Source organism: Cetorhinus maximus, chromosome 11, assembly GCF_964194155.1.
Source record: "Cetorhinus maximus chromosome 11, sCetMax3.hap1.1, whole genome shotgun sequence".
Taxonomy (NCBI): Eukaryota; Metazoa; Chordata; class Chondrichthyes; order Lamniformes; family Cetorhinidae; genus Cetorhinus; species Cetorhinus maximus.
The window spans coordinates 120095107-120108815 of record NC_135889.1 but is presented as its reverse complement, the minus strand read 5'-3'; the positions used below and the strand labels follow the sequence as shown (position 1 = coordinate 120108815).

Genomic DNA, 13709 nt, shown 5'->3' with positions numbered 1-13709 from the left:
ACCTGGGTCCCCAGGGCATTGCCTTGAGTCTCTGGATTATTAGTCCAGTGACAATATTACTACACCATCACCTCCTTGTGCGCAATGGGTGCTGCGGGTCTCAGTAGGGTTGCTCCGAGTGTGTGGTGCAGGTCTCGGGCGGGGCTGTTCGCAGTGGCAGCTGCATTTCAGAGGCAGGGCTGCATGGGGAGTGTGGGGGGTGCTGCTGACAGTCAAGTGGGTGAGTGGAACAGGGTGGTGGGGGAAATATGGCAGGCAGAGGGATGACTAGGGGCGGGGGAGCTGGTGCCGGACATGGCAGCGGCCTGGGTGGGCTTCATATGGCATGAGAGGGAGGGGCTGCACACAGATTCGAGACCAGAGAAAGGGAGGGTTATTGTAGCCCAAGAGGGATAGGTTGCAATCATGACTGGGGATGGGGGGAGCAGAGGGTGGGGAAAGGTGGTGTGTTCAGTCCTGAAGGAAATGGAGGTGCTGCTGAGTGACAGACAGCCCTGGGACTCAGGCCAAAAGGTCAGGGTGAGGGATTAAAGGCAGTCCTGGGGCTTTGTGCACGTCATGGTCGCAGTCCAGGGAGGGGCAACACCAGTGTGCTCGATGGCATGTGTTGGTGTGCAGGGTATGGTCGGTGCCTCACATGGTGTTCCTGTGGATGGCTGGCTCGGTACTGGATTGCAGATGGAATGCTCATGATCAGGGGAGGCGTCTGGAGCCTGTAAATGGGGAAAACTTAATAAAGTGGGGAGTATTTGAAGCTCTCGTGGTGGTGGTGGGGTGGGGGGAAAGAGAGGTGGGGCGGGGGGCACCTCTCTATTTGACTATGTACACAGCCTCAAGATGGGGCAGGGTGAGTTCCACATGGGACATTGGCGCAACCACAGTGATGGGTTCGACGGGAAGGCAGGAATGCCCACAATTACTATGGGCTGCAGGGCTACTGGGGGAGGCTGGAGAGTGACTGGAGGGAGCTTTACCTGCACACAATGGGGTTCCAGGATGGTTGGAGGGACGTGAATGGTGACAGGGGGAGGGTTGAAGTTGGTCTGGAAGTAGAAATGCAGCACCACTACCTTGAGACCCTGAATCAATGATGCAGTTTAAAAATGAAATGAACAGAATCTCCACAGGAGATCTGAGACAGTGGGGGAGGAGTCCACAGTTGGACTCCAGGGCCCTTTCAATGGGTCACCCTCATATTTATTAGATTCTCAACATGGAGATGAATGCTCAGTTGATGAACATTTTATTGAGAAGTTATAGTTGAAACCACATGGTGTGCTGTTACGTGAGACTGCAGTAATCATTGGTGGTTTTATTGAGCATTTAAATTTCAGAGGAATGAGAGAAGGGAAGAGGCATTCAGCCATTAAGGGAGCACAGCTGCTGGATATCTGCAAGATGCTCTACCCTTTAAACTGCATTGTCCAGTTGACATGGGACATGGGCCACAAGGCATCCAGTCATTCCACAAGTGCAAACCAGGAATAATCTCTAATCCTAATCAGGCAGCACATGAACATCTTTACTGAGGGTCACCTTTGCATGGCAGTGCTGATGCCTCTTCCACCTTCTATGGGATTAAGATGTCTGGTTGTTGGGGTGGCTTCTTAGGCATGTATGATCTGTGAGGGAGCGCCTCAGCTACAAGGCAGGGGGTGGGTAGGGCAGGCACAGCACAAGAGTATGCCAGTGGCTTTCTGGCTGGGAGTGGGAGGTCTGCAATAGTTGGTCAAGCTACATTCATCTCTTGAATCTATCTGCCCACAGAAAGGAGGATGAATTTGGAATGTAGGCTGCGCTCAATGCTGCCTTCTTAATGGCAGTGCTCAGATTGAGAAAGAGAAGGGCCCAGCGCCATCTCCCACAGCTTAGAGAAGAGTCCTGGCCTGTGGTACATAGTCTAGGATAGGCCCAGAAAGAACCAGAAGCTGACCAAGGTCAGACCCATCCCACAGAGGCAACTGGCGCGACCAAGGGTATACCGAAGACACCTCTTCTATTTGGAGATGAGCGCGAGACAGTGCTGCACACGTCTATGTTTGTCAGGAGATGGAATGGGTCATACCTGCCGCGTTCTGCAGGACTTGACGTCGTATGGACTAGGAGGTCATCCTCTACTAGTGCTCCTGAAGGTTACCACCGCACTCATCTTTTTTGCAAGTGGCACATTCCATGGACCCGCTGGGGACCTATGTGGCATCTCTCAGGCCTCAACACGTAATCGTATAAGAGAGATGACAGATGCCCTTTACAGTAAAGCTCACAATTATATAAATTTCACAATGGATGAAGCTAGCCATGCTGCTAGATTTCTGGGATTTGTGGTGATCTCTGGCTTCCCTAAAGTGCAGGGTGTAATCGATTGTACACGTCACTTTAAGAGCTCCCTGGCATCAGTCCTTGATCTTCATTAACAGGATAAGGTTCCACTCCATCAATGTTCAGCTGGTCTACGGTCATCAGAAGCAGATCATGCATGTTTGTACCCGGTATCCTGTGAGTTCCCTCAACTTCTACATCCTGAGTCACTCCCAGGTGCCGCTGGTATTTGAATGGCTGTGCTGCATACATGGTTGGCTGCTGGGTGATGAGGGTTACCCCTGAAGACTTTGCCCTCAAAGTGCCTCGGAGGAGAGATAACAACACAGTGTACCCTGTGACAAGGTCCGTCATTGAGCAAACCATTGGCATTCTGAAGATGAGCTTCCGATGTTTGGACCGCTCAGGTGGGACTCTGCAGTACTCTCCAGAGAGGGTCTCCTGCATCATTGTGGTCTGTTGCGCTCTGCATCACCTGGTGCTTCAAAGGGGAGATCACTTGCCATAGGGAGACATGGAGGAGGCAGAGATTTCCTTAGATGAGGAGGACTTGGGAAGGACAGGAACCTGAAGGGAGCGATGATGGCCAGCTTCCATGTGAGGATGCCCTTGCAGCGGCACGACACTGAGGACGTCCCCGTGACACATTGATTGCCACAAGGTTCCAGGAGTAAAGTTCAGGCAAGGGGACCTGAGCATATCCCTCCTGCCCCTAAGCACCATGCCAGTGTTTGGAAAGGCCTTTACAAGAAGTGACATCACAAGCGAGGTCAACGTTTGACCTTGGACCTGCAACCCTCAAGGATCGCGAGGCCCTAATTTTTGGAAAGGTCAGCAGCCAAAGCTGCATATAGCTGCTGTGGGAAGTGAAAGGCAGCACAAACCCTGCATCAACTGCACATTGTGCAGTCATTGACACCTGAAGGAGACACTTGGTGCAGCCACAGAGATTCCCACATGGTTGTTGTGACCATAATGGGTGCAGGTCGTGTGCTTCCACGCTCTCAATGGAGGTAGCTCAGCGATGATGAAACAACATAACTTTTAACCCTTCCAGGCTCATGAGTGCACACAATTCGGTGGTGTGTTGCAAGGCTTGAAGCTTCAAAACTCAATGTGCAGTCACTTTCAGGAAAGAGCTTCACACATCTCCCTTACACTGCACAAGGGGCGAGTGACGAACATGAGTCTGTTAAACATCACGTGAACCTGAGGCTCACATAGGGAGGCAATCACAGAATGGGAGCTTGGGTCACCCTCTCAATAAGAGGGCACATAGATGCATATGCACAATGCCTTCAAATGATGAGACCATTGTCACAAACAGGAAATATTTTTGCAAAGGTGCATAATATGTACAGTGAGTGAACACCCATGCCACCATAGTGATCTCAAAATTTCTTAAATTTTCTTACCCTACTGCTACATCTAGGTGCGTCCCTGATATCTGCAGCAGAGGTGGAGGCAGCCTGCTGTCTCCTTGCTACACCTTGTCTGTGATGACCTTGGCAGGCCTGCTCTGGAGGCTCCGGCCTGCTTGGGTCTCCTGCTATGGGGCTGGTGCACCCTCCTCAGCCTGTGGAGCTGGGGTTGATGGGGTCACTGGCTGAGGGGATTGGCATTGGCTGGACATTCTCAGAGTCCCCTGGGTGGATGGCCTGGCGTGTCCAGCTGATGGCCCTCCTCCCTTTGGCTACCCAAGGGCCCCTTCTAACTCCTTGAAGAGAAGTGGCACCTGAAGGATGGTCGAGGTACCCCGACCCCACCCCCCCCACACCCCACACCTCGCCTAGCCGCTGATGGATCCCAATGGAGTGCAGATCCAAGTGCAAATCCGGCAGGATCTGCTGGATCAAGGTTTCCAAGGTAGCTGCCCCCCTTCCCATGGTAACCTCGAGGCACTCGCATGTTGGAGCCACAACATCAGACAAAACGTGGATGGCCTCCTCCATCCTTCGTTCTAGTCTGTTGACTGTCTTTTGCAACTCTGCCTGATGTCCTGCTGCCTGTTTTTGCCTCTCCAGCTTGTTAATGATGCCCGTTTGCAGAGGCTTATCATCTGACACGGTCTCAGTGGGTGCCTGATCTCCAGCAGTTCTGAGTGCCAGAGACCTGGCCTGTCACTGCCTCTGACTGCTGGGGAGACGTGTCTGTGAGGTATTCCCCAGAAAGTGACCCTGAGCCTAATCTAGATCTAGCACCCTCTGAGGTGTGTGTCTCTGCGCTGGTGGAGGGTGCGGGTAAACGCAGTGACCGGTCTTCATCAGAAGGATCCTCGGTATCCTCTCCTGAGGTGGGCTGTGGCTTAAGGTCTTGTCTTGAGCTCTGTCCGGGTCTGCTGGTGCCTGTGAGAGATGGAGGATCGCTTTAATTCATGAGCAGCCAGAATACAGCACTGCACGTCACTTACCATGCATGTCAGGGTATGAACAACCCATGGAGTTCTCATCACACTGGCTTGCTGGGAGAGGTTGCTCTCTCCATCGCCACAGGATCAATCCCTGCCCTCCCCTGCCAACTCAGTGTCATCCCCCTTGAATCGAGTGAGCTCCTGGATTTCGGACATCCCTCCTCCTGCCAGGGATCTCTCCCTTCCGTTATGGACAAGCTTGGCCTGCATGAAGGCAAATGGATGGAATGTGATGAGAAGGGATGACAGAGGTTCGGAAACATGCATGCCTCCTATGTGTTTTGAGCCCTCTGCAGTAAGGGCTGCCTATGCTGTTTGTGCAGCATGATAAATGCGATATGCTGGTGATGTTAAAGCATCTGTAAGGCAATCAGTGCCGATGTCTCACCTAATATTGTGTGAGATTCCTGAGCAGTGTAACCCTTTGAGTGCATGATGCCATTACAGGAGTGTGAGATTGGAATGAGCAGAAGGTTGACTTACCCTGGTGGAGTGGATGAGATTATTCATCCTCTTCCTGTGCTGTAGGGCACTTCTTTGCCGATTGCCCGCGGCACAGACCTCCTCTGCCACCACCTCCCAGGCCAGTGAGGTGAAGTTGATGGACCTCCTGGTTCCATCACTTGGATAGAGGACGCCTTGGATAAGAGCCTCAAGGGAGTTGTGGCTGAACCTAGGGGGTTACTGTCTTTATTCTCCTGGGGGGGCAGTCTCAGGAACTAGTGATAACACAGCTAGGCTGCAGAGAGTGTGTGTGTCTGTGTTTGGGTGGTGTTTAAATATCGCGCCAGGACCTTCGACCCCATTAGGTGATGGCGGGGCAGATGAATTGGTGCCCGCCCCACCATGTGATTCACAGATGCCCCGCTGATGCATAATTAATGAGCTTCCCAGCGTAAAATCGGGCGCGATAACTTGCCACACCACCTAGCGGAAAACACGCCCTTTTCTTGTCCGCCACTACACTAAAGTCCCTGGAACGGAAAATTCCACCCTACGAGTTCTGATAAAAGGTCACAGACCTGAAACAAAGGACAAAGAAAAGTACAACACAGGAACAGGCCCTTCGGCTCTCCAAGCCTGCACCGATCATATTGCCTGTCAAACTAAAACATTTTGCACTTCCGGGGTCTGTATCCCTCTATTCCCATCCTATTCATGTATTTGTCAAGCTGCCTCTTAAACACCACTATTGTACCTGCTTCCACCACCTCCTCTGGCAGCGAATTCCGGACACTCACTACCCTCTGCGTAATAAACTTGCCCCGCACATCTCCTCTATAGTTTTCTCCTCTCACCTGAAATCTATGTCCCCTAGTAATTGACTCTTCCACCCTGGGAAAAAGCTTCTGATTATCTACTCTGTCTATGCCACTCATAATTTTGTAAACTTCTATCAAGTCGCCCCTCAATCTCTGTCGCTCTAGTGAGAACAATCCGAGTTTCTCCAACCTCTCCTCATAGTTAATAACCTCTAGACCAGGCAGCATCCTGGTAAACCTCCTCTGCACCCTCTCCAACGCCTCCATATCTTTCTGGTAATGTGGTGACCAGAATTGCACGCAATATTCTAAGTGTGGCCTAATCAAAGTTCTATACAGCTGCAGCATGACTTCCCAGCTTTTATACGCAATACCCCTGCTGATGAAGGCAAGCATGCCATATGCCTTCCTGACTACCTTATCCACCTGCATTGCCACTTTCAGTGACCTGTGGACCTGTACACCAGATCCCTCTGCCTGTCGATGCACTTAAGGGTTCTGCCATTTACTGTGTAATTCCTACCTGTATCAGACCTTCCAAAATGCATTACCTCGCATTTGTCCGGATTAAACTCCATCTGCCATTTCTCCGCCCAAGTCTCCGACCGATCTATATCCCATTGTGTCCTTTGACAATCCTCTTCACTATCTGCAACTCCTCCAACCTTAGTGTTGTCTGCAAACTTACTAATTAGCCCAGTTACATTTTCCTCCAAATCATTTACGTATACTACAAACAGCAAAGGTCCCAGCACTGATCCCTGTGGAACACCACTAGTCACAGCTCTCCATTCAGAAAAGCACCCTTTCACTGCTCCCCTCTGTCTTCTATGACCAAGCCAATTCTGTATCCCTCTATTCCCATCCTATTCATGTATTTGTCAAGCTGCCTCTTAAACATGAGCGTCAACTCGCAGACACTTCCTCCTACCTCCCCCTGGACCATGACCCCACCACTGAACATCAAGCTATTGTATCCAGGACTGTTACTGACCTCATCTCCTCTGGAGATCTTGCTTCCACAGCTTCCAACCTCATAGTCGCCCAACCTCGGATGGCCTGCTTCTACCTCCTACCCAAAATCCACAAACAGGACTGTCCCGGCAGACCGATCGTGTCAGCCTGTTCCTGCCCCATGGAAGTCATTTCTCGTTATCTTGACTCCATTCTCTCTCCCCTTGTCCAGTCTCTTCCCACCTACATCCGTGATTCCTCTGACACCCTACATCATATCAACAATTTCCAGTTCCCTGGCCCCAACCACCTCCTCTTCACCATGGACGTCCAATCCCAATACACCTCCATCCCTCACCGGATGGTCTGATGGCTCTCCGCTTCTTACTCGAACAGAGGCCCGGACAATCCCCATCCACCACTACTCTCCTCCGTCTGGCTGAACTTGTTCTCTCACTGAACAATTTTTCCTTAAACTCCTCTCACTTCCTCCAAATAAAAGGTGTGGCTCTGCATGGGCCCCAGTTATGCCTGTCTCTTTATGGGGTATGTGGAACATTCCTTGTTCCAGTCCTACTCCGGCCCCCTCCCACAACTCTTTTTCCGCTACATCGATGATTGCTTCGGTGTTGCTTCATGCTCTCGTCTGGACCTGGAAAAATTTATTAATTATGCTTCCAATTTCCACCCCTTCATCATTTTCACATGGTCCATCTCTGACACTTCCCTTCCCTTCCTTGACCTCTCTGTCTCAATTTCAGGTGATAGACTGTCCACCAATATTCATTACAAGCCTACCGACTCCCATAGCTACCTCGACTACAGCTCCTCACACCCTGCTTCCTGTAAAGACTCCATCCCATTCTCTCAGTTCCTTTGCCTTCATCGCATCTGTTCTGATGATGCCGCTTTCAAAAACAGTTCCTCTGACTTGTCTTCCTTCTTCCTTAACCGAGGTTTTCCACCCACTCTGGTTGACAGGGCCCTCAACCGTGTCCGGCCCATCTCCCGCGCATCCGCCCTCACACCTTCCTCTCCCTCCCAGAACCATGATAGTGTCCCCCTTGTCCTCACTTATCACCCCACCAGCCTCCGCATTCAAAGGATCATCCTCTGCCATTTCCGCCAACTGCAGCATGATGCCACCACCAAACACATCTTCCCTTCACCCCCCCTGGCGGCATTCCGCAGGGATCGTTCCCTCCGGGACACCCTGGTCCACTCCTCCATCACCCCCTACACCTCAACCCCCTCCCACGGCACCTTCCCATGCAACCGCAGAAGGTGCAACACCTGCCCCTTTACTTCCCCTCTCCTCACCGTCCAAGGGCTCAAACACGCCTTTCTAGTGAAGCAGCATTTCACTTGCACTTCCCTCAATTTAGTCTACTGCATTCGCTGCTCCCAATGCGGTTTCTTCTACATTGGAGAGACCAAACGCAGACTGGGTGACCGCTTTGCGGAATACCTTCGGTCTGTCTGCAAGCATGACCCGGACCTCCCTGTCGCTTGCCATTTCAACACACCACCCTGCTCTCATGCCCACATGTCCGTCCTTGGCTTGCTGCAATGTTCCAGTGAAGCTCAACGCAAAGTGGAGGAACAGCACCTCATCTTCCGACTAGGCACTTTACAGCCTTCCGGAATGAATATTGAGTTCAACAATTTTAGATCATGACCTCTCTCCTCCATCCCCACACCCTTTCCGATCCCCCTTTTGTCCAATAATTTATATAAATTTTTCTTTTCCCACCTATTTCCATTATTTTTAAATGTATTTCCATCCATTGTTTTTTCTCTACCATTTAGCCTATTTCAATCCCTTCCCCCCACCCCACCTCCACTAGGGCTATCTGTACCTTGCTCGTCCTGCTTTCTACCCTTAATGTCACCATTAGCACATTCCTTAGATAATATCACCACCTTCAACACCTCTTTGTCCTTTTGTCTATGACATCTTTTGCCTATCTCCACCTATCCCTGGCCCTCTATCCAGCTCTACCTGTTCCACCCCCCCTTAAACCAGCTTATATTTCACCTCTTTTCTATTTTTCCTTAGTTCTGTCGAAGAGTCATACGGACTCGAAACGTTAACTGTGTTCCTCTCCGCAGATGCTGCTGAGTTTTTTCAGGTATTTTTATTTTTGTTTTGGATTTCCAGCATCCGCAGTTTTTTGCTTTTATCCAATTCTGTATCCATCTTGCCAGCTCACCTCTGATCCCGCGCAACTTTACCTTCTGTATCAGTCTGCCATGAGGGACCTTGTCAAAAGCCTTACTGAAATCCATGTAGATAACATCCACTGCCCTTCCATTGTCGATCATCTTTGTCACTTCCTCGAAAAACTCGATCAAGTTAGTGAGACATGACCTCCCCTTCACAAAACCATGCTGCCTCTCACTAATACGCCCATTTGCTTCCAAATGGTAGTAAGTCCTGCCACGAAGAATCTTTTCCAATAATTTCCCTACCACTGACGTAAGGCTCACCGGCCTGTAATTTCTTGGATTAACCCTGCTACCCTTCTTAAACAATGGAACAACATTGGCCATTCTCCAGTCCTCTGGGGCCTCACCCATAGTCAGTGAGGATACAAAGATTTCTGTCAAGGCCCCAACAATCTCCTCCCTTGCCTACCTCAGTGCTCTGGGGTAGATCCCATCTGGCCCTGGGGACTTATCCACCTTAATATTCTTCAAGACACCTAGCACCTCTTTTTTGATCTCATGTTAACGCTGTTGCCCTCGCCACAGAAGTTGACAGATCTGCTGAGTATCTGCTGCATTTTCTGCTTTTATTGCAAAAGAGAATATGCTTGTTGGGCTTAATGGATTTTTTCCAATCTGAATTTTCTTTTCCACCTTTAGGGGTCACAAGGGCTAAAGGAAGAGCTGATGTTCATCAGAGAGAGAATGTTGCCTACAAAGCTTAACTAGCTGCATCAGCCGTGGCTCAGTGGGTTAGCACTCTTGCCTCTGAGTCAGAAGGTTTTTGGTTCAAGTCCGATTCTAGAGATTTGAGCACATAACCTATGCTGATACTGAGGGAATGTTGCACTGTGGAGGTGCTATCTTTCAGATGAACGCAAAGCCAAGTCTGCCCTCTCATGGCACTATTTCAAAGAAGAGCAGGAATTTCTTCTCGTGTCCTGGCCAATATTTATCCCTCAACTACTAAAACAGTTTTCCTGGTCATTGTCATGTCACTGTAGGAGCATGCTGTGTTACTTACAGCAGTGACTACACTTCAGTAAGTACTTAATTAGCTGTAGAGCATTTTGGAATGTCTTGAGGTTGTGAAAGATGCTCTGTAAATGCAAGACTTTCTTTTCTTCAACTCCAGAGTCTTACTTTCAATGGCTGAATTGGCAAAGTTGGCCGATGATCTCCTCGCTCAGCCGTGGATCTCAGTCCATATTGGTGACTCCCCTTTCCTACTGAAGGCCTCTTTTGGCGATGCTGCCTACAAACTGATGCTCTCGGATCTTGACAGTGTCTGGTGGGAGGAGATGAACTCAGATGGCCTCGAGCAAAGGGCGCAGGTATGCCTTTGGATTCAAGTTACAAATGTAGAAAGAGGTAGATGCAGAAAGGCTTGGATCCATCATTGTTCACCTTGTAGCATCCTGGTAGTCACATGACAAAACACGAGCAGAGTTGCTTGGCTGATAATAGGAATAGGAGAAGACCATTCAGTCCCTTGAGCCTGTTCCGCCATTCAACTACATCATGACAGGTCTGTACCTTAACTCCATCAATCTGCCTTGGTGTAAGATTAAATCCTAAGATTCCATGACAACAGGGGAGAGTTGTTTGAAACTCTCCAGAGCTGCTGTCACTCACCACCTGTTTTGAGCACCGAATTGTTATAGCACAAAAGGAGGCCATTCAGCCCATTGTGTCTACACCGGCTCTTCAAATGAACAGCTCACCTGGTGCCATCTCCTCGCCTTCTCCCCGTAGCCCTGCACATTCTTCCTTGTCAGGTAACAATCTAATTCCCTTTTGAATGCACCGATTGAACCTGCCTCCATCACACGCTTAGGCAGCACATTGCACACCTTTAACCACTTGCTGCATGAAAAATTGATTTAACAGCAAAATTTAACAGGCTGTGGATCCACACTTTGACTGCAGATCAGTGTATTTCAGTGAAACTGAAAAAGGAAACAAAAATTCTTGGTCGCATCGCCCAAATAAACTTGACTATTATATATATATGTGGAAAATAATGTAGAAAAATGTCCCAAAGTTCACACTATCTCATTGAGAGTGATAAACCTTAAGGAATTGTTAGAGAAGAATAGACCAAGGTCAACCTAGCCCTGGAGGTTTCATCACATGACTTGTCCCCATGCTCCAGCCCTTCATGTATCGGCCAACGCATCCATCCTTGTGACGCACTGCCTCCCTTTGCCAATTGGAAAGAGAAATGTTTAAAGAAAAATCTTTAAAAATCAATCCTTTTTTTGCTGTCCTGATGATTTTTCTTCAGGACTGCACACAGCAGTGTCCTGGAGATTGATCTCCAATTCCTGGAGACCAATCCTGGCCAATCCTGGACGGGTAGGCAACTCCACTCACCACCTGTCATATTTCCAGTTAGAAATGTACTCTGTCCCATTTCCGATTAGGATGTTCTTCATCTACCAGTGCCACTCGCTCTTCCACCCAGCAATAGTCTGCAGAATTACAAAGTTTTTTTTTCATTAAAAGTTTATTCTTAGGATATGTGATGACACCAGCAACGTTGCTGTCTTCCCATTGCTTATTGAATGCTTGGTTTGCTAAACCACTTCAGAGGTCATTAAGAGTTGACCGTGCAGTGTGCACAAGGGAAAAGACACTTGTGTTTAGAATTTCGATATTCCCAAAGCAATTTACAGCCGTGACCCCAGGCGCAGGGAAGACTTACCAGAATATTCGTTTGGTAGTGCAGAAGTTGAGTATTGCTGAAAAGAGAGCCATGCTGTCGAAGCTTCTCATCTTGCACTCATCAGGACAGATTCGCAAGAATACCAATTGTAAAGGGAACAACAATTTGTACTGCATGAGATAAGAGTGCTGATTGTTTGGCAAGTGGACTTTGGCAAATGGGCGTTGCCATGAAGAATGCACCAGGAAAAAATTAACTGCCAAGTTTTGTTTAAATTCAAACCAGGCAGCTCGACTCTGATCGGTCAAGGCATTGCCATGGGGAATTAACTAGGGAATGGCTGTCCCCCAAGCTTTTGTTTGGTTGAAAAAGTACAATGTGTGGACGTGCTCCTTCTGTCTGCAATGGACAGGGCCCTGTTTGTGAATATATGTAGCTTCCAGCTATACTGTGAGCGTGACTGATAATCTTAAATTGGTTGTCAGTGTAATTCTTAGCACAACCTTAGCACATTTACCAGAATGGTTCCAGGGGTGCGGCATGTTAGTTACAAGGTTAGGTTAGAGAAGCTGGTGTTGTTCTCCTTGGAGCAGAGAAGATTGAGGGGAGATTTGATGGAGGTCTGCAAGATTATGACAGGTTTAGATAAAGTGAGGGAGGCGATGGCGTAGTGGTATTGTCGCTGGCTGAGTAACCCAGAGACCCAGGGTAATGCTCTGGGGACCGGAGTTCGAATCCAGCCACGGCAGAAGGTGAAAAATTTGGAATTAAAAGTCTAATAATGACCATGAAACCATTGTCGATTGTTGTAAAAACCCATATGGTTCACTAATATCCTTTAGAGAAGGTAATCTGCCGTCCTTACCTTGTCAGCCCTACACGTGACTCTTAAACACCCTCAAAAATGTATCAAACCGCTACAAAGTCACAAAAAGGAATGAAACCGGACGGACTACCCACATTGACCTAGGCACCGGAAACGACAACGTCAATCACAGCCCTGTCGACCCTGCAAAGTCCTCCTTACTAATATCTGGGGGCGAGTGCCAAAATTGGGAGAGCCGTCTCACAGACTAGTCAAGCAACAGCCTGACATAGTCATTCTCATAGAATTATATCTTACAGATAATGCCCCAGACACTACCATCACCAATGTCCTGTCCCACCCAGCAGAGGTGGCGGCACAGTGGTGTACAGTCAGGAGAGAGTTGCCTGGGAGAACTCAACGTCGACTCCGGACCCCACGATGTCTCATGGCATCAGGTCAAACATGGGCCAGGAAACCTCTGCTGATTAGCACGGACTGCCCTCCATCAGCTGACGAATCAGTGCTCCTCCATGTTGAACATCACTTGGAGGAAGCACCGAGGGTGCCAAGAGTGCAGAATGTACTCTGGGTGGGGGACTTCAATGTCCATCACCAAGCGTGGCTCGGTAGCATCACTACTGACCGAGCTGGCCGTGTCCTAAAGGACATAGCTGCTAGACTGGATCTGTGGCAGGTGGTGAGGGAATCAACATGAGGGAAAAGCATACTTGACCTCATCCTCACCGACCTGCCTGCCGCAGATGCACCTACCCATGACAGTATCGGTAGGAGTGACCACCGCACGGCCGTTCTGGAGACGAAGTCTCACCTTCACGTTGAGGATAACCTCCATCGTGCTGTGTGGCACTACCACCGTGCTAAATAGGATTGATTTCGAACAGATCTAGCAACTCATGACTGGGCATCCATGAGGCGCTGTGGGCCATCAGCAGCAGCAGAATTGTACTCGAATGCAATCTGTAACCTCATGGCCCAGCATATCCCCCACACTACCATTACCATCAGGCCAGGGGATCAACCCTGGTTCAATGAAGAGTGCAGGAGGGCATGCCAGGAGCA

General features: G+C 49.4%; 2 protein-coding genes across 4 annotated transcripts in view; one reads left to right on the top strand and one right to left on the bottom strand.

Annotated features, from left to right (window-relative positions):
- Positions 1 to 13709, top strand: part of nhej1 (nonhomologous end-joining factor 1) — a 249883-nt gene that overhangs the window by 5493 nt on the left and 230681 nt on the right. For 2 of the 3 annotated variants that reach the window (XM_078552707.1, XM_078552709.1), the window contains exon 2: positions 10289 to 10487. In XM_078552707.1, coding sequence (XP_078408833.1) covers positions 10302 to 10487 — 186 coding nt within the window. In that variant the 5' untranslated portion in view covers positions 10289 to 10301. Of the gene's footprint in view, positions 1 to 9813; positions 10196 to 10288; positions 10488 to 13709 lie in introns of all 3 variants that reach the window. The other variant, XM_078552708.1, reaches the window with a different exon arrangement.
- LOC144686882 (tubulin alpha-1D chain) overlaps positions 1 to 13709 on the bottom strand; it is a 917839-nt gene that overhangs the window by 680332 nt on the left and 223798 nt on the right. The window lies entirely within an intron of this gene.